Consider the following 18449-nt stretch of genomic DNA (forward strand, 5'->3'; position numbering starts at 1 on the left):
CTGAGGAAATATGCTATCAAGAGCAAGTTTGATCTTTAGCTGTGACCATTTATATCATGATGTTATTTCAAGGGAAACTCCTTAGCTAAACTTGATCAACTGATTCCTTTAGTTAAGGGAGGGAAACAGGAGAAAATGGAAGCAAATAAAACCTTTGTTTTCGGTGATAGATCAAATTTCAAATGCAAATCCAGTAACTATTATTGACTGGCTATATGACCTTATGAACATTACTTCTCTCTGGATCTCAGTTTCCCTATTTGTAAAGCAAAAGAGTTGGATTAGTTGTTCTCTAAGGTCTCTTCAATCTCTAATATTCTGATTCTAGATATAGTACTTTATATTCACACTCAGTAGATTGATTGTACTTGTACTTGACCTCCTTGCCTGAGAGCAGATAAGGTGGAGGGAGGCAGAGAGCAGGAGAATCCTGAGAGGTGGGGTATTGATTGGCAAGATCATTGGGCTGAGAATCAGTATGCCCGAGTATTAATTCTAGCTTTTCCAATTGAATCAAATTTTCCTTGGACAAATCCCTTCCACTCTCTGGGCCCAGTTTCCTCACCGGCCAAATGAGTGGACTAGATTTGATCTCCAGCTTTCCTATTCAGCCCTGAGATTTCTTGAAAAATTTGGATGCCCAGAGAAGTATCTCCAGGGTGAGGAAATAGCCAAAGAGGGAGATTACTATTGAAGGTAACCCCTGTGATTTTGCCACGAGATGACCATGTGCCCCTACCCTTATGGAAGTAGTCAAAGCTTGTCTTCAGGACATTTCCATCCTTTTCTTTAGAGCTGGCAGCCTTTCGGATTGTGGTGCATGATGATAACAGTCCTGGGGTATCCTTGATCAAGGAAATTTACCAGTCTCATTGGGATGATCCAGAGGTGGTAGAGAACCTGTGCATGATGCTGTCGGAGCTTGTTTCATATGGTAAGTGCAAGTCCTTCTTGCTTCCTTTCTCCACAATAGCAAAGAACCAGAAGAGAAATGTCCCCATTCGCCCAGTGATCTGAAAAGTCATTCTTGCAATGCAGACCAGATGGTCGCCAGAGGGCAGTGTTCTACCCAAAGTGTTTCACTTAAGCAGGAGCACCAGGCCTTGGCCCAGGCTCCAGTTTTTGCTCCCTCTATTTCATCTTTAACAAGCTGCTAAGCTCTTATGAACAGCTCTTGCTCAGAAACCTTCAATAGTTCCCCACTGCCCAAAAGATAAGGTTAGCATTCAAGACTCTCAACAATATGAAAAAACTTTTTCTTGCAACCTTCATCTAACACCATTCTACACATCAAACTGGACTATTTGCTAATCCTAAAACAGGTTTCTCATTTCCCAGCCTTCATACTCTTGCTAAGGCTATTTCCTATACATTAAAAATACCACCCTCCTCCAAAAAAAACCCCAACAAACACCCTTACCACCTCTTTAATACTAAGTATTGGATCCAAGGCAGAGAATGGAAAGGGCTAGGTGAATGGGAGGTAAGTGACTTGCCCAGGGTCACATAGGTAGCAAGACCGAGGCCAAATTTGAATCCAGGAACTTCCATTTCCAGGCCTTGCTCTTTAAACACCGAGTTACCTAGCTGTCCTTTCCTCATTCATTTGATTCCCCTGCCACTATCCACGGAAATTATATCTTTTAATCTTACAAGTTTCCCTGAACTTTGCAGGCCTCTTTTCTGAAGTCAGAGCTTTTGTGTACTTTTGTATTCTAATTTCTTTTGCTTGCATCCCTGTTATGAGACTGGAAGCACCTGACAGACCCTGCATACAGCAGGTACACAGTGTACTTTTGAATTGAAAAATGCTATACTAATCATGTCCTTCAACACTCCACTTCCATATCTACCTCAGAGACATCTAGCTACCTTTGAGATTGAGCTTAGTTAGGTGCTACCTCCCTTTTATAGGAAACTTTTTCTGAAACCCTCAGCAGTTGGTACTTTCCTTAAAATTAAGTGAATTAAATAATCTCCAAGATTCCTCCCAGCCTTTTTTTTTTTAATTTTAAAAATGCTTACCTTCTGTCTTGGAATCAATACTATGTATTGGTTCTAAGGCAGAAGAGTGGTAAGGGCTAGGTAATGGGAGTCAAGTGACTTGCCCAGAGTCACACAGCTGGTTAGTGTTTGAGGCCAGATTTGAACCTAGGACCTCCTGTCTCTAGGCCTGGCTTTCAATCCACTGAGCCACCTAGCTGCCCCTCCTCCCAGCTTTAACTAACTATGAATATGAGTATACAATGAAAATGAACCCAGGAATTTTTGGGGCGAAATTTCTCTGGAAACCCCTTATATTCAAAAGCAAAAGCTAATTTTCCCATCTTTGCCCAACAGATGAGATTGTGCTAGAGTTGTTCTCTAATGATATACATAAAATGCTGCAGGAAATTGAAATAAGGTTTACATCAAGTCAGGTAAGTCAGCATGTATCTTTATGCAAAACATCAGGCTGAGAAACTTTGACATTTTCCGATTATGAAGTTTGGAGGCTGAATCTAGTAGCCTCATAATATGGACTTTAGGCTCCTGCCAATTGGCTTTCTTGGGTCCCCCATCATCTAGTTTGTATGGTTACTGGCTAAAATACATTTCAAAAAAAATTTCTTAAACCCATACCTTCCATCTTGGAATCAATACTATTGGTTCCAAGGCAGAAGACTGTTAAAGGGCTGGGCAATGATGATTAAATGACTTGCCCTGGATCACACAGCCAGGACATGTTTGAGGCCAAATTTGATTCCAGGACCTTCCATCTCCAGGCCTGATTCTCCATGGACTGAGCCACCTAGAGGCCCCAAATTTCAATTAAAAAAAAAAGGTTCCTACTCAATTCTATATCCATGCAACACAAAAGATCTATTTACTCATTATCTAGCCCTTTGATCTCCTTAGTGTGGTCTGATTTCCAGGCTCCAGGGCAAGACTTCTTTGCACTGTACCATGCTGCCCCTCATTAGATCTATTGTAACTAAAGTGTGCCATTGCTTTCCTCTCTAAGCTTTGTGTCCTTGTATAGAAGTCAAACTGTGGTCTGTTTTCTACTTCTAGGAGCTCCTCAGGCTTGCAGGCATAGCACTTAAGAAAATGAATGAGTCACGTTCTAAAAGAAAATTACAAAAGACCTTTTAATGCAGAAATTCAAAAGGTCATTAGGTAAAATACTCATCCTATCATGCAACATCATATTTGTGCCACCTTAGGTTGAACTCGGAACAATTAAGATCCTGCTTTTTTATCACCACACACTCAGCCAGCAGATGTGCTCCTTTTCCTTAATTGTATAGAATATTAGAAGAACTCAAACCCTAAAAGCAATCTGTGTCTCTGACAAGAACTCACAAATATATAATAAAGAGAAAGAATTAATTTCACTTCTCTTTAGTTGGTATAAATTGTTAAAACTTTTGACTCTGAATTGGATTCAGGGTTCAGAGGATATTCTGGTCAGTGCTCTGGTCAGAGGGTTGGCTAACTCTTTAGAACCTGAGGGTTAAGTGTAAGTCTGATCAATTTCCACGGATAATTTTTGGAGTTAATGTTAAAAAAAAAAAAAGCTTGGTCAACTATTAATCATTCTGAGCAAAGAAAATGAGGAAAAATCAACAAGTTCATTTAAAAAGTACAAACTAGTATTTACTTCAAATAATATATATCTAGTACAATTTCATATATTTAAAAAAATATCCTATTCGCATTGTTACCCAGAAAATTTGGAACAAGCAGTCCTTTGGCTTAGCACATTTTAACTAACACAGTATGTCTTTTTGCAACTCCTATTCTAGGGAAAATAAGCTCTCAGGAAGGTCTAGTCTGTCATCCTGAACCACATCTATCAAATGGACCCTTTTGTCTCAGTATGATCAAATACAGCTTCCTTAAATATCATAAGAGCAATAAAAAACACCAAACAAACCCAAACAACCCTAAATCAAGCCTAAAAAATGCTTGGTATAGTTCAGGATGTTTGTGTTAACACTAATAGACATTTTGATAATAAGGAATCAACCATAATATTGTAACTTAAATATGATTTGGGGATCTTGGGAAGTCAAATTATTCCCACATTCCTTTGCAGACACATTTTGAGAAAAAATGAAATTTTAAATGGGTGGAAACAATGTGATGCTTTTTTAGAAAAGTTTCCTGGTGTATGGGGCTCCTGTCATCTTATTTTAAGGATTTCTATGAAGCATTCTTACCTGAAGGACATGGCTTTCCAATGTATCCCGGCTATATCAGGGCATGCATTACTGGCTCTATCATTGCATCACTAGTAGTACCTCTGCAATTCCTCTTTTATTCATCCCCTCTCCGTCTTACTTGTTCAGTTGCTCCAGATTAATGGGTCTTCTGCACCCAATGTATTAGATAATTGACTTAAAGGTTATGGTGATTGAGAGATCAGGTCTGCCACCCCCCCCCTTCCCCCACCAGCTGGTTTCTTTAGTTGGTGACACTGGAAGACAACTCTTGAGTTTCCTGATAAATCTGATAACTCTCTTTGGATAGTTTAAATAAGGGGGTTTATTTAGGAAAAGAGGAAGGACAAGGAAGTTTGATGGGAGAGAGGATTTAGGGTTTCCCTAATCTTAAAATACTCCTAAATTGAAGAATAGAATAGTCTTGAATTGAGGGATATGGCTAACAGGTTGAGGATTTGTCACTTTGCCCAGTAGGGAGAAATCAGAGAAGGATCTTCTCAGTCCTTACTCCTTCCTGTCTCAAGAGCAAGAGACCACTTCTCAGTTTGGTTGTTTCTTTCAAGTCTCCCCCCAGTCACCATTCCATTCCAGAATGCTTGATTGACAGCTTTTGCAAATCTTACTCCTTCGGCTCTGTTGCAGGTCTTCTCCAACTTTCTCATTCACACTGGGAAGGTATTGGGTATATATGTCTCCAATCTATGGTCTGCCAGTCACAGATGAGATTTTCTTCTTGTGGCAGCAACAACTGATTAGGATGAGAATTATTCTTCTCCAGTTAATTTTCCAAAAGGTAAATGACAGAACTGAGTTGACAAGCTGCTTTGGGTCCACTGGACCCCTAGAAACTCCAACCTTGGTCGATGATACCATTCAGCACACACAGTTCAAGAGAGAGGGAGAGTAAAATGGCAGTGATTCTAATGAAAAAGCCAGTTACATACTTTATTTAGCCTTTTATTGTACAAGTTCCCAAACCTCTTGTCCAGAAAATATCACTGCATGTGCTAATGAAATTATTTCTTGATTTTGATTCTGCTGGATGATGGATTAGTCAGGGATGCAGAGCTTCACTGAAGTCCAGAATCAGTCTCTGCTCTTCATTGTGTCCAAAGCAAAGGTCTTGATTTCACAAAGCCCTCCTCACTCATACTCATAAAATCTTGGACACTAACCATGACTTCTAGAGCACAGGAAAGAAACTGTAAGCTAAAGGGCAAGAGTGACTGTATCTGGAGAGGGTCAAATTCTCTTTTAGTAGCATACATCCTTTGTAGTCACAAGTTTAAAAGTTTCTCCAAAAAGTTACCACCTTTGTGAATAATTTATGTTGATTTTAGGGACTACACATTCAGGAAAAAAACAAAACAAAACGGAGAGCAGGGAGGATGGCTGACAGAATACCCTCCCCCTCCCTTGCTTCAAGAAGACCCCTGCTTATCTTCTTCTGGAGATATGACTGTGCTGTTGAGGAACAAGGCAGTAAGCAGTGTAGACAGTAGAAACAGTGACAAGGAAGGCTCAGTTATGCTTTGCCATTTTTTTCTCTTTGTAGTTTATATTTGTCTTTGATGGTTCCTTCCCACTGTTTTTTAACCATTACGTAAAGTCTCATTGCTGCCTGGGCATCTTGAATCTGAAAGCCGAAAGGAAGAAACCAAATAAGAAAGAAAGGTCAAGATAAAGGAGCCAGTTGTGATCTCATTTAGGTGAAGGTTAAAGCACTTGGTCAGGGGTACAATACAGCCATCCTTATGCCTTCCCCACTTGTTTGGTGATAGTTTATATGAGACCATCAGAATGCAAAGACAGGAAACAGAAAGTCAGGATCAGTGATGACAGCAAAATTTCCCTGAAGTTCCTGCCCACAAAGGTCACCTACCGAACAGTGCTCTGACTGCTGTATTCTGATACCAAGAATTTTCTGACTGAGCAATTTCAGAGATGGTCTTCCAGTCTGCAAAGGAAATGATGAAGGTGACAGAGACAGTTTGGATTAAATAAACACTTTTTGCTTGAAAAGAATTTAAACTCACTGCCTCTGTTTACTGTCACTAGCAAAAATTTACTGAGTACCATATTATATTGGGCAATGAATTTAAATAAAGTGATATGGATCAAGTACAATTATTTCATGTTAAATGTTCTTTGCTTCAAGTTCTCAAACTACCCTTTCCTTGAAAAGAAATATTAATTCGCTACAACTTTGTGAAAGACATTTGTAATAACACATGTACGCAGAAGTCCTATTACAGATATGAGAGCACAAAAATAAATCCTCACCTTCCAGCTTAGTTAATCAACACTGCGTTCCAAGGCAAAAGCGATAAGGGCTAGGCAATGGGAGTTAAGTGAGTTTTCTAGGGTTACAAAACTAGAATGTCTAAGGCCAAATTTGAACACAGGTCCTCCTGACTCAGGGCCTAGCTCCCAATCAACTGAGCCACCTACCTGCCCCTGGTCACACATTTTAAAGAATGTGAGTCAACATAAATCTATTTTATTTAAAGTTATCCTTCCTTTTCTAGGACTAAAAATAAATCTATAAGCTCATCATAAAGTAGTACTGCTGCAGGGGGCAGCTGGGTAGCTCAGTGGATTGATAGCCAGGCCTAGAGACGGCAGGTCCTGGGTTCAAATCTGACCTCAGACACTTCCCAGCTGTGTGACCGTGGGCAAGTCACTTGACCCCTATTGCCTAGCCCATACCACTCTTCTGCCTTGGAGTCAATATACAGTATTGACTCCAAGATGGAAGGTAAGGGCTTAAAAAAAAAACAACAACAAAGTAGTACTGCTAACACCCAGGGTGAACTGAGGTTAAAATGACAACCCTGAACAATCAGATTTTCTTTCTCTGAAAACACTGCCTACCTTTACTTGTGTCCTGAAAGGTTTATATTTCTGTGTATCCCGGATCTTCTTTTTGGGATGATCAAGAAGGAGAATCTGAAACAAATAATACAAATACAATTCAGAATTACACACCTGAATCACCAGATGCCCATTCTTCCCTGCTAAAAAGCTGAGATAAACATAAACTGATGTCATTTTGCCTACCCGATGTAGGCAAGTCTGGAATAGGCTAACACATCCCATAACTAACAAATAGTAGAGTTGCACTTTTTCTTTAGGTTTCAAGCCAATTCAATATTTGCCAAGGGCCCACTCCAACACTGTTGGGGTCATGAAAGACTAAGACAGAGACTCTGCCTTCAATGTACTCATCATCTAGTATGGGACTAGATATATTACTTGTATATATTTATGGTTATATAAGAACTAATAATATAACAATTAATTAATAAATAAAAATAATATAATAGCAAAATGTGCTAGATGCCAGAAGAGTAGTACAAATCATGTCACCACAGCAGAATATAAGTCAGGACTGTGTTTCTCAGGTGACATGATAGCAAGAGCGCTTCCAGGAGAAATGCTGTACTATGGTCCAAGAACAAGTTTCAACCCTCTCTATCATCTGGAAGAAACCCCAAATGGAAGGCCATCCTGAAGACTTTATTTTACTCAAAAAGAAAATAACACAGTGGTTCTCTGTGAAGGATCCAAATTCTACAACACACATTATCATTTACTCAAGAGTTAGGAGGAGGGGAGGGGAGAGCTGAGTAGATCAGTGGATTGAGAGCCAGGCCTAGAGATGGGAGGTCCTAGGTTCAAATCCAGCCTCAGACACTTCCCAGCTGTGTGACCCTGGGCAAGTCACTTAACCCCCATTGCCTAGCCCTTACCACTCTTCTGCCTTGGAGCTAATACATAGTATTGATTCCAAGATGGAAGGTAAGGGTTTTATTTAAAAAAAAAAAAAGAGTTGGGGTTATGGCAATGTATCTCAAAACCCAAGCACAGTACAGACATAAACAATTACAAGAAAAATAAAGATGGCCAGTACCTTTAAGTCATTATGCAGGGCGTGTCCAACTAGAATCCTGTCCTTAAGCAGATCTGCCACTTCCTTTTGAACAACTTTGAACTTTTCTCCTGGAAATCCAAAATAAATGTTGTTTCAGTAAAATGGGAACAAATGGTGGAGAAGCAAGTGACTCTACTAAGAGGAGCCACAATCAGCAAAGTTTCAAGCTCTTGTTGGAAATGTTAGGATTAAAGCACCCACAAAGACTCTTGGTTTTTCAATTGTGTACATGCTTGCAATCTCAAATCATTACCACAGGTACTGGAGAAAAAGTTTCAACAAAACTTTTAAAATAATAACCTGTTTAAATAATGAAAAAAAAAATGCAAAGGAAGGTGGCCCCGCAGTACCAGATCTCAAACTATATTATAAAGCAGTGGTCATCAAAACAATTTGGTACTGGCTAAGAGACAGAAAGGAGGATCAGTGGAATAGATTTGGTTTAAGTGACCTCAGCAAAACAGTCTATGGTAAGCCCAAAGATCCCAGCTTTGGGGACCAAAATCCACTCTTTGATAAAAACTGCTGGGAAAATTGGAAGACAGAATGGGAGAGATTGGGTTTGGATCAACATCTTATACCCTTTAAACTCAGAATGGATGAATAACTTGAATATAAAGAAGGAAACTATAAGTAAATTAGGTGAACACAAAATAGTATACATGTCAGACCTTTAGGAAAGAAAAGAGTTAACAAAACCAATGCAACCAAAATTAGAAGGGAAGCAACAAATTGGGGAAAAATCTTCCATAATAAAAATGTCTGACAAAGGTCTAATTACTCAAATTTATAAAGAGCTAAATCAATTGTACAAAAAATCAAGCCATTTCCCAATTGATAAATGGGCAAGGGACATGAATAGGCAATTTTCAGATAAAGAAATCAAAATATTAATAAGCACAGGAAAAAGTGTTCTAAATCTCTTGTAATCAGAGAGATGCAAACCAAAACAACTGAGGTATCACCTCACACCTAGCAGATTGGCTAACATGACAGCAAAGGAAAGTAATGAATGAATGTTGGAGGGGATGTGATAAAGTTGTGACATTAATGCATTGCTGGTGGAGTTATGAATTGATCCAACCATTCTGGAGGGCAATTTGGAACTATGCCCAAAGGGCACTAAAAGACTATCTGCCCTTTGATCTAGCCATAGCACTGATGGCTTTGTACCCCAGAGGTAAGGAAAAAGACTTGTACAAGAATATTCATAGCTATGCTCTTTGTGGTGGTAAAAAATTGGAAAATGAGGGGATGCCCTCCAATTCGGGAATGGCTGAACAAATTGTGGTATATGTTGATGATGGAATACTATTGTGCTCAAAGAAATAATAAAGTGGAGGAATTCCATGGGAACTGGAATGACCTCCAGGAAGTGATGCAGCGTGAAAGGAGCAGAGCCAGGAGAACATTGTACACAGAGACTGATACACTGTGGTACAATCGAATGTAATCGACTTCTCTACTAGAAGCAATGCAATGATCCAGGACGTTTCTGAAGGATTTATGAGAAAGAACACTATCCACATTCAGAGGAAAATCTGTGGGAGTAGAAACACAGAAGAAAAACAACTGCTTGATCACATGAGTTAATGGGGATATGTTTGGGGATATAGACTCCAAATGATCATCCTAGTGCAAACATCAACAACATGAAAATGTGACCAAGGACTCATGTAAAACCCAGTGGAATTGTGTGTCGGCTATAGGAAGGGGTGGGGGCAGGGGAGGGAAAGAATAGGATTCTTGTAACCAAGGAATAATGTTCTAAATTGACTAATAAAAATAAAAAAAAAATAATCCATTTAAACTTAAGAGAAAGAATGCTATCCACATCAAGAGAAAGAACTGTGGGAGTAGAAACATAGAAGAAAAACATGATTTATCACTTGTTTATGTGGATGTATGATTTGGAGTTTTAGTTTTAAAAGATTACTCTATTACAAAAATGAATAATATGGAAATAGGTATCAAGTGATACTACATATATAACCCAGTAGAATTGCTTGTTAGCTCTAGGAGGGGGAGGAAAGAGGAGAGGGAAAGAACATGAATCATGTAACCATGGAAAAATACTTTAAAAAATAAGGGGATAGGCAGGGAGGAATATTGGTTGGAGGGAACAAGAAGCATGCTTGGCTCAACATTCAATTGAGGTTGTCATAGAAGGTAATCAAATGATCATTATGGGCAAGAAAAGTAGGTTGTATTAGGGAGCTAAGGTCAAGAGAAACTCAATTCTGTTGCTTTAATTGTTCCCCAAACCTTTCATGCCATCAGTCTGCCTGTCAGCCCCATTCCCTTCCACTAATAAATAGCCTATAACTTTTCTGCATCTTGGGAGATAAAGTGAGGGTTGTAACTAAAAAACACTGCAACCAAATTGGTGTTGAGTTTGTCACTGGCCTACACTTGAAACTTTCCAGTTTGGTAAGATCCAAAAGAACCTGTATGTCACTGACATTATCTTTGAGTACAGGAAGTCACATCTACACCACAGTGAAGATCAGAAGAGGGTCTTAGTGGAGGCCATATTTAAATATAAGTGGCAAAAAATAAGCATTGTTCATAATGAATACACTCAAACTAGAACTAGAAAACTATAGAACATTAGCCCTGAAAGAGACCTTAGAGCAGTGATGGTGAACCTTTTAGAGACTGCATGCCATCTCCCACCCAGACTATGAATTGTGGCTCCTCCGTAACACCCCAGACAGGAGGGAGAAAGCACTTCCACTGGGTAGCTGGGCAGAGAGTCAGGTGAAGTGAGGAATGTCCTCAGTGCTCTCATTGGGCTGCTAGGCAGAGAGGTGGGTGATGAGAGGCGTATATAGAGAGGTAGAATTGAGTGGCTAGAGCACTCCACTCAGAGAAGGGAAGAAGTACTCCCATTGGGCTGCTGGGCAAAGGGATGGGTGAAGTAAAAAATGTTTTCACCCGAGGTGGAGGGAGGGAAGGGAGCAGCTCCGAGTCCCTCTGCCTTCCTAGTATCTAACTCTGATGGGCAACAGTGCACATGCCCACAGTGAGTTCTGTGTGCTCTTTGGCACATGTGTCACAGGTTTGCTATCATGGCCTTAAGAGGTTTTTTTTTTGGAAGGTTCAAAGGTGTAAAATGCATTGTCCATGGTTATCCAGCAGGGCACAAATTTAGAACAAAGATTTTTCCATTATATAACAATGTCTCAGTCACCTGAACTTTCCTTAATCTCCTAGCATAAATTATGCCTGATTTTAATAAGCATGGCATGGGAGCACAAATGAATACAAAGAAAAACTGTTTTTGGCTTCAGAAGAGTTAGATAGCAAAGACCCAAATGAAAAGTTCACCTCAAAAGGTAAGCCAATAAATGTCCCTCCAAGAGAATTACTGATACCTAAAGAGATAAATGGAATGAAGAGAATTCCATTGTCTTTTGTCATATGCCATTCTTGCTCCCCCTCACCCCCTTTAAAATCCTTGGGTTCAATAAGCTTTTGATGGGGTTCTTTCTATACAGAATGCTTCTTACAGAGAGAAGGGGGAAGAAATAAATACAGATTTTCCTGGCAGGAATTTTTTTAGGTTGAATTTAGTGTTTACTGAAGGCACTCTACCTACCGTGTTTGATGTCCTCTGGTCGAATTCCACTGACATCTGTCCGGTAATCAGTCACTTTCTCTGTTGGCTTGACATACTTGTCATAAACACACTTTCCAAATTGGTTCACAATGGATACTCGGGCAAGGATGTTTTCTTCCCCATTTGGCCCTGCTCCTACCATCTCACAGTCCATTGCTACAGCTTTGGTCATGCTGAAAGGGAATCAAAGGTTTGGGTTAAAACACCTGGATTAAGATGCACATCTGTAATAACAGCAGGGACACAAGTGATTCACTAACCTGACATGGCCTGTTATTAAGGAGACAATATGTCCATGGTTACTGCTGTTTAACTAAGGAGGTACTTCACAGAAGGTTATTCACATTGCCTATCAAAGAAAGGGAGGCAACCCATCTATGTCCTTGAAGATTCCCGTGTTCCACTTGTTCTATGTAGCACAAGTTCCTTTTCCCATAGTAAAAAAACTCCAACATACCCTTCAAATGCTCTTTCTTTCACCAGTGACAGATTTGTTTCCTTCAGACCCAGTTTTTTTCGGGCTATTTCAGCAGCTTCTGGACCAATGGCAGCTTCAATATCCTTAGGATCTACATCATCAAACCAGATGTCTGCTCTAAAAAGCAAAGAACAGGCAATTTGCACCAAAAAAAGGAAAAAAATACACCTCTCTTATCTGCTTTCATGAGGGCTGTGGTTCCTACCAAAGTCAACACAGTTCCACAGTGTGGAACTGATATTTTAGAACAGAGGTATACAAGCTTTTTTATGTCATAAACTTTTTTTAGCAGTTTGGTAGAACCTATGGACTTGAACTCAGAATGTTTTTAAATGCATAAATGAACACAAACTAAAATAGCAAAGGAGAAAACCAATTATATTGAAATAAAGCTATCAAAATATTAAAAAACAAAAAAGTTCACAGACCCCAGATTCAGAGCCCCTTGCTTTAGATGGTCAGTGTGTTTTTGAGTTCTGACATTCTGACCCTGGCTTTCTTTTCAACCGACACTCATGAGATTTCTATCAAACATGCACCAAAGGAATTAATGGTTTCATGTTTTAGAGCTCATTTCTCTCTTTCTATATATGTTTCACTTCTATAAGTCAAAACTTAAATCTCCACATCAAGGAATCAGCAGCATTAACTCACTGATCCACTTAACCTTCCTATTTTTAAAACCCAGGGTTCAGCTGTAAGACAAAGACAATGGAGACCATCTGTGGGAATCAGGATGGTTTCTTCCTCCTTGAACAATATTATTTGCTCTAACTAGATAAATTAGTCACCCAATTCCAAAGGAATCTGGAAGATCTACTACTCACTCTGTTGGTGGAGGAGGAACTAATTCTGCTTTCCTCTTCTCACGCTTGATGTCCACTATTTTCTGGTGAAGGCTGCCATTTTTTCTTTTCTTGGTATCTGTTCCACTGCCTTTGCCCTTTGTTTCACTGCATTTTTTATGAGAGGCAACTTTTGTGTCATTCAGAGACCCTAAAGAAATAAGGGCCTTGGAGGAGGGTTGGCCTATTTTGCCTGGCAGCTCTGGTAGTTCTGTATCACCATACTCTTCCTTTTTAAGAACATGTTTGCCATTCTGGTGGTGGTCTTTGGGCTGTTTTCTGGAATTTCCTTGAAAGACAGGAAGGGAATTTTCTGGAACCAGTGTTTTCTGTTTCAATAGCTGATAAAAACAAAAGAAACTCACATTTCACACCGGCAATTAAACACTCAAAATTTGTCAGCATTTATGACTCTATTTTTAAGAACATCCTTTCCTACCACAAGCATTTAGGCAGGACCATCTAAACTCAAATGGATCTATGCTTTATCAATCAACAAGAATTTATTAAATACCTACTATGTGCCAAGAGCAAGGGATTAAAAAGCCAAAAAAGATGTCTCTGCTCTCAAAGAGCTTATATTCTAATGTGGAAGGCAATCTTTACATATAGAGAGGTATATATAAGATGTATACAAAATAGATACAAGGGAAATAGCTAGAAGTAATGGGAATAGTCTTGAAGTGGTCCAGTCTTGCTAGGACTCCAAAAGGTGGAGGTGAGGAAGAAGCATTCCAGATATGGGACACAGCCAATGCAAAGGCTTGGAGATGAGAAGTGGAGCATTATGTGTAAGGAGCTACAAGCAATTTTCTAAAACTATAACTACAAATAAGCAAACAAATTATATATATATTAAAAAGCATGGATGTGTAAGTAGAAAAGTATGAAAGGGTCACGTTGTGAAGAGCTCTGAATATCCAACAGGGGAGTATTTCCTGCAGTTAACAGGGATCTACTGGGGGAAAAAAAGACTACATAAACTGAGGCAGTTTAGTTATAGGGCAGCTAGGTGGTGACAAAGTGAATAGAGCACCAGGCCTAGAGTCTGGAAGACCTAGGTATAATTCTGGTCTCAGACACTGCCTGGGTGAGCTTGGGCATGTAACTTAACCCCGTTTGCCTCAGCTTCCTTAACTATAAAATGGGGATAATAACAGCACCCATCTCTTAGGGCTGTAGTAAGAATCAAATGAAATTACAATTGTGAATGCCTGGCACACAGTATGTCCTACATAAACGTTACTGTTTATTATTATTTCTGGATCTTCCAAAGTAGTATTAAATTCCAATCCTGTTAGTGTCAAAAAGAAAAATCATTCATTTAAAAAGCACATGCTCAGTGCCATGTGATGTCCAGAAAAAGAAGAAAAAAACCCTGAGGAAAAGGGATCATGGATCTAGAGCTAGAAGGGGCATTGGATTTTTGCTAGTTCGATTGCCATAGTTTTTACATAAGAGGAAACTGGCCCAGAGCGGCGAGGTGCTTTGCACAAGTTGGCTCAGGCTGAGCACGGATGTGGTGGCTTTCCAAGGGGCCCAGCTGGGAACGAATCACGCTAGCACCTTACCTCCTGCAGGGCCTTCCAGTTGTGAGAAAATTCTTGCGGCCCCTTGGGGGGCAGCGCCGCCGCGGCTCTCGCATCCTTACACTCCGGGTTCTTGGAAGCTTCAGTTGCCGCCTGGGGATATTTTTTCCAGAATTTCTTCTTCTTCTTTTGTTTTTTCCGATCGGACTTCTTGACAAACTCCGGCCTGGCCACCACGCTGCCCTTAGAAGGTTTAGAGAGCCCGGCCTTCACTTTCATCTCAGTGCCACCCGCGGGCCCCGAGGCTGCGGAGGACGAAACGATCCAGTGCGTGAGCCGGTATCCGACCTATCCAAGGGTGTGGGGTCCCCCTCCCCTCGACATTTCCAGAGGCTCCTCTGGAGACACACCGTTTCTAGGTACATGCCCCCTTCTCCCGTTTCCTTACTCACCTCAACCCCTGTACAGGCCCGTAGGCTCAGAAGCCCTTCTTCAGTTTCTACTCTGTAGAGAGAAGGCAATTCCCAGAACGCCGTATGAAACGTCTCGGCTTCCGTATCTCAATCATTAGTAGCTTCCCGTGCTGGTCCACACGTGAGCACGCACTCACACGGTCCTCCCGGAAGTCTTAGCTTTCCCGGCCGGCTGGGAAACGCGTTCCTTTCAGCAGAGTTCCGAGAGGATTCGTGTAATTCGTGTAAATGGGGAACGACACAAGTCGCGGACCCGCCGGCAGAGATTGACTGGCTGGATTTGGCTGTCACGGCCTAAACTCTCAGGAAGAGCAGAAAGTGGACTGAGGGTGGGGGATGGAAGGGGGGGGGGAGATCCACTTAGAAGTGAGGGCTTTTATGGGGGGGAAGTTGCAATTGGGGTAACATAAAAAAGTAACGTTAGGTTCCTCTCTTCTGCTTCCCTTCTTGACATCCCTTCCTTTATCTTCCCTCGTCACTGTCCCTTCTCTTCTTCCTCCTCCTCCATTCTCTCACTTTCATCCTCGCCCTTTCTCTATTTCCATTTCCAACGTTCGGCACTCTGTTTAAATGCTTTTTCTTAAATTCATTTCGGCCCAGGGCTTATATCCCTATAGATAGAATACATCCGTGTGCGTATATATACATATATACAATACATAAATGCATGTACATATACATATAATACATCCATAACTAGCGTTGATATAGCACTTTAAGGTTTGCAAAGAGTTTTACAAACATGATTTCACTTTATCCTCATAAAAACGTTTTGAGTATTGGGAACTACTATTATCCCCATTATGCAGAGGAAGAAACTGGTCAGACCAAGATAGATGTGCCCATTGTCACAAAGCAGAATCCAATAGGCAGTGTTGTGCTTTCCAGGGTAGTGACTTCCAAACTTTTTTTGAGCCCCTGTCAGTAAAAAATTGTTCATTCTGGAGGACAATTTGGAACTATGCTCAAAGGGCTATAAAACAACGCATACCCTTTGATCCAGTAATACCACCAGTGGGTCAATATCCCTAAGAAATAATAAAACGGGAAAGGACCTAGTTGTACAAAAACATTTATAGCAGCTCTTTTTGTGGTGGCAAAGAAGTGGAAATTGAGGGGATGTTGAACATTTGGGGAATGGCTGAACAATTTGTGGTACACGTTGGTGATGGAATACTATTTTATGTTATAAAGAAATGATAAGCAAGTTGATTTCAGAAAAATCTGGAAAGATCTGCGTGAACTAACTGATGCAGAGCAAAATAAGCCGAACCAGGAGAATATTGTATACAGTAAGAGCAATATTGTATGATGATCAATTGTGAAAACTTGGCTACTCTCTGTCATGCAATGATCTGGGACAATCCTGAAAGGCTTATGACAGGAATGCTATCCACCTCCAGAGAAAGAACTGCTGAAGACAGGCGGATGCAGATCAAAGCATGCTATCTTTCACTTCAGTGTATTTATAGTTTTATTTCGTGATTTTGGTTTTGTATGAGTGTGCTCTTACAATGATGACCAATATGGAAGTGTGTTTTGCCTAATTAAGAAACTTAACTGGAGGCTCAGAGAAATTGTTGACCAAAGGTAGAGAATTTTTCACATAAGATAAATTCACTAATGCCAAGAGAAAAGAAACAAGTGGACTTTGTGGGCTATTATATTTTCCTTTAAGCTCAAAATAATAATAATAATAAGTATATATCCCAAATCTGTAGGATTACATAGTTTTGTAGGTAAGTTATTCCTAGTTGTAAGCTTATATTTTTTGCCCTTTGGAATATTCCATTACAAAATCTTTCATTTTATAGTAGGAGTAGCTAAGTCTTATGTGATTTTGTTGGGTTCTAATAAATAAATGTCTATTATATGGATATTGCCTTGGTATTTGAATTTCTTTCTAGATACCTACAGCAACTCTTCTTTGACATAGAAGCCCTGAATTTTGACACTAACTTTTCTGGAACTTTTCCTTAGGAGATTTCTTTTACAAAGTAATTGGCAGATCCTTTCGCTCTTTAGTCCTACTAGATCTGGCCTGTATTCCTTTGAGGTTTTTTTGTTTTTGTTTTCCATGATATTTTGTTTTTTTTTAATTGAACTTAATTCTTCCAATTATATGTAGAAACCATTTTTGATAATTATTTTGACATTCTGAGATTCAGATTCTCTCCCTCTTTTCCTCCCCACTCCTGAGTCAGTAAATGGTGCGATATAGAGCTTATCAATGCTTTCTTGTAATATATATTTCTACATTCTCCATGTTGTGACTGAAGGCACAGATCACATATACAATAAAAAACTCATGAAGGGAATAAAGTGAAGGATGATGTGCTTTGATCTATAGTCAGATTCCAATACTTCCTTCTTTGTTTGTGGATAGAGGTTTGTAAAATTTTTTTATTTTATTTTTTTTTAAATCACAAAACCCTTCGAGTTATCTTGGAACCATGTTTTGCTGATAATAGTTTCATAGTCTTTCATAGTTGATCATCATGCATTATTTCTGTTACAATAAACACTGTTCTGGTTCTGCTTACTTTACTTTGCATCAGTTCATATAAATCTTTCTAGGTTTTTCTGAATCCATCCTGTTCATTATTTCTTATGGCACAATTGTTTTCCATTACAACCAAATACCACAACTTGTTCACCATTCCCCAGTTGATGGGCATTCCCTCAGTTTCCAATTCTTTGACACTATAAAAAGACCTGGTAAGAATATTTTTGTATAAGTAGGCCTTTTCTCCTTATTTTGGACCTTTATAGGTTTTTGAAATGTGATGTCTAAAATTTTTTTTAAATCAAGGTTTTCAAAGAAGCCAATGATCTTTCTATTTACTAGTTACTTTTTTGAGATGAGATATATTACATTGTCTCTATTTTTTCAGGTGTTTGATTTTATTCTAATGTTTCTTGCTTTCTCATAGAGCCATTTTTCTGTTCAGTCTATTCTAGTTTTCAGGGAGTCTGTTATTTGGATGAAATTGATCACTTTTGTTAAGGGAAAAATTAGGGTTGTTGACTGAATATATTATATTAGTGGTCACCAGGGATTTAAATTCAATCTCAATAAAATACTCAAGTCAGTTTGGGATTTTTATGGTGGTTTAATTACAGTAGTAGGAAGAAATTAAGAAGAAGAGAGAGGAAAGAGTATAAGATTTCTCTGGCCTAGCCTAAGCCAAAGGAAGTTCAAAGGCCTCAGCCAAGGGGCCTTCTCAGAAGATCAAATCCAGCTCAGCTTCCGGCCACGAGGCCTCCTCCAAGATGAGGGGCTTCCTTGGAGGATAGTGCCTTTCAGGAGGTCAAGAAAAGGAGGAATCAGCCTTACCACTCACCAAGGTTGCTCAGGGA

General features: G+C 39.6%; 2 protein-coding genes across 3 annotated transcripts in view; one reads left to right on the top strand and one right to left on the bottom strand.

Annotated features, from left to right (window-relative positions):
• STKLD1 (serine/threonine kinase like domain containing 1) overlaps positions 1–4418 on the top strand; it is a 52747-nt gene extending 48329 nt beyond the window's left edge. Inside the window, exons 17-19 of one of the 2 annotated variants that reach the window (XM_056812649.1) lie at positions 794–934; positions 2341–2420; positions 3789–4418. In XM_056812649.1, the coding sequence (XP_056668627.1) occupies positions 794–934; positions 2341–2420; positions 3789–3797 (230 nt within the window). In that variant the 3' untranslated portion in view covers positions 3798–4418. Of the gene's footprint in view, positions 1–793; positions 935–2340; positions 2421–3054; positions 3378–3788 lie in introns of those variants that run through there. The other variant, XM_056812648.1, reaches the window with a different exon arrangement.
• Positions 4419–4512: 94 nt separating this feature from the next.
• REXO4 (REX4 homolog, 3'-5' exonuclease) lies at positions 4513–15232 on the bottom strand. The gene is made up of 9 exons (XM_001371667.5): positions 15069–15232; positions 14659–14921; positions 13070–13428; positions 12222–12359; positions 11744–11937; positions 8122–8210; positions 7083–7157; positions 6091–6165; positions 4513–5844 (listed from the first exon to the last, which is right to left on the bottom strand). The coding sequence occupies exons 2-9, from the start codon at positions 14893–14895 to the stop codon at positions 5734–5736; spliced, it is 1278 nt and encodes a 425-aa protein (XP_001371704.2). The 5' UTR covers positions 14896–14921; positions 15069–15232; the 3' UTR covers positions 4513–5733.
• Between the last annotated feature and the right edge of the window lie 3217 nt (positions 15233–18449).

This window comes from Monodelphis domestica, chromosome 1 (genome assembly GCF_027887165.1).
Source record: "Monodelphis domestica isolate mMonDom1 chromosome 1, mMonDom1.pri, whole genome shotgun sequence".
Taxonomy (NCBI): domain Eukaryota; kingdom Metazoa; phylum Chordata; class Mammalia; order Didelphimorphia; family Didelphidae; genus Monodelphis; species Monodelphis domestica.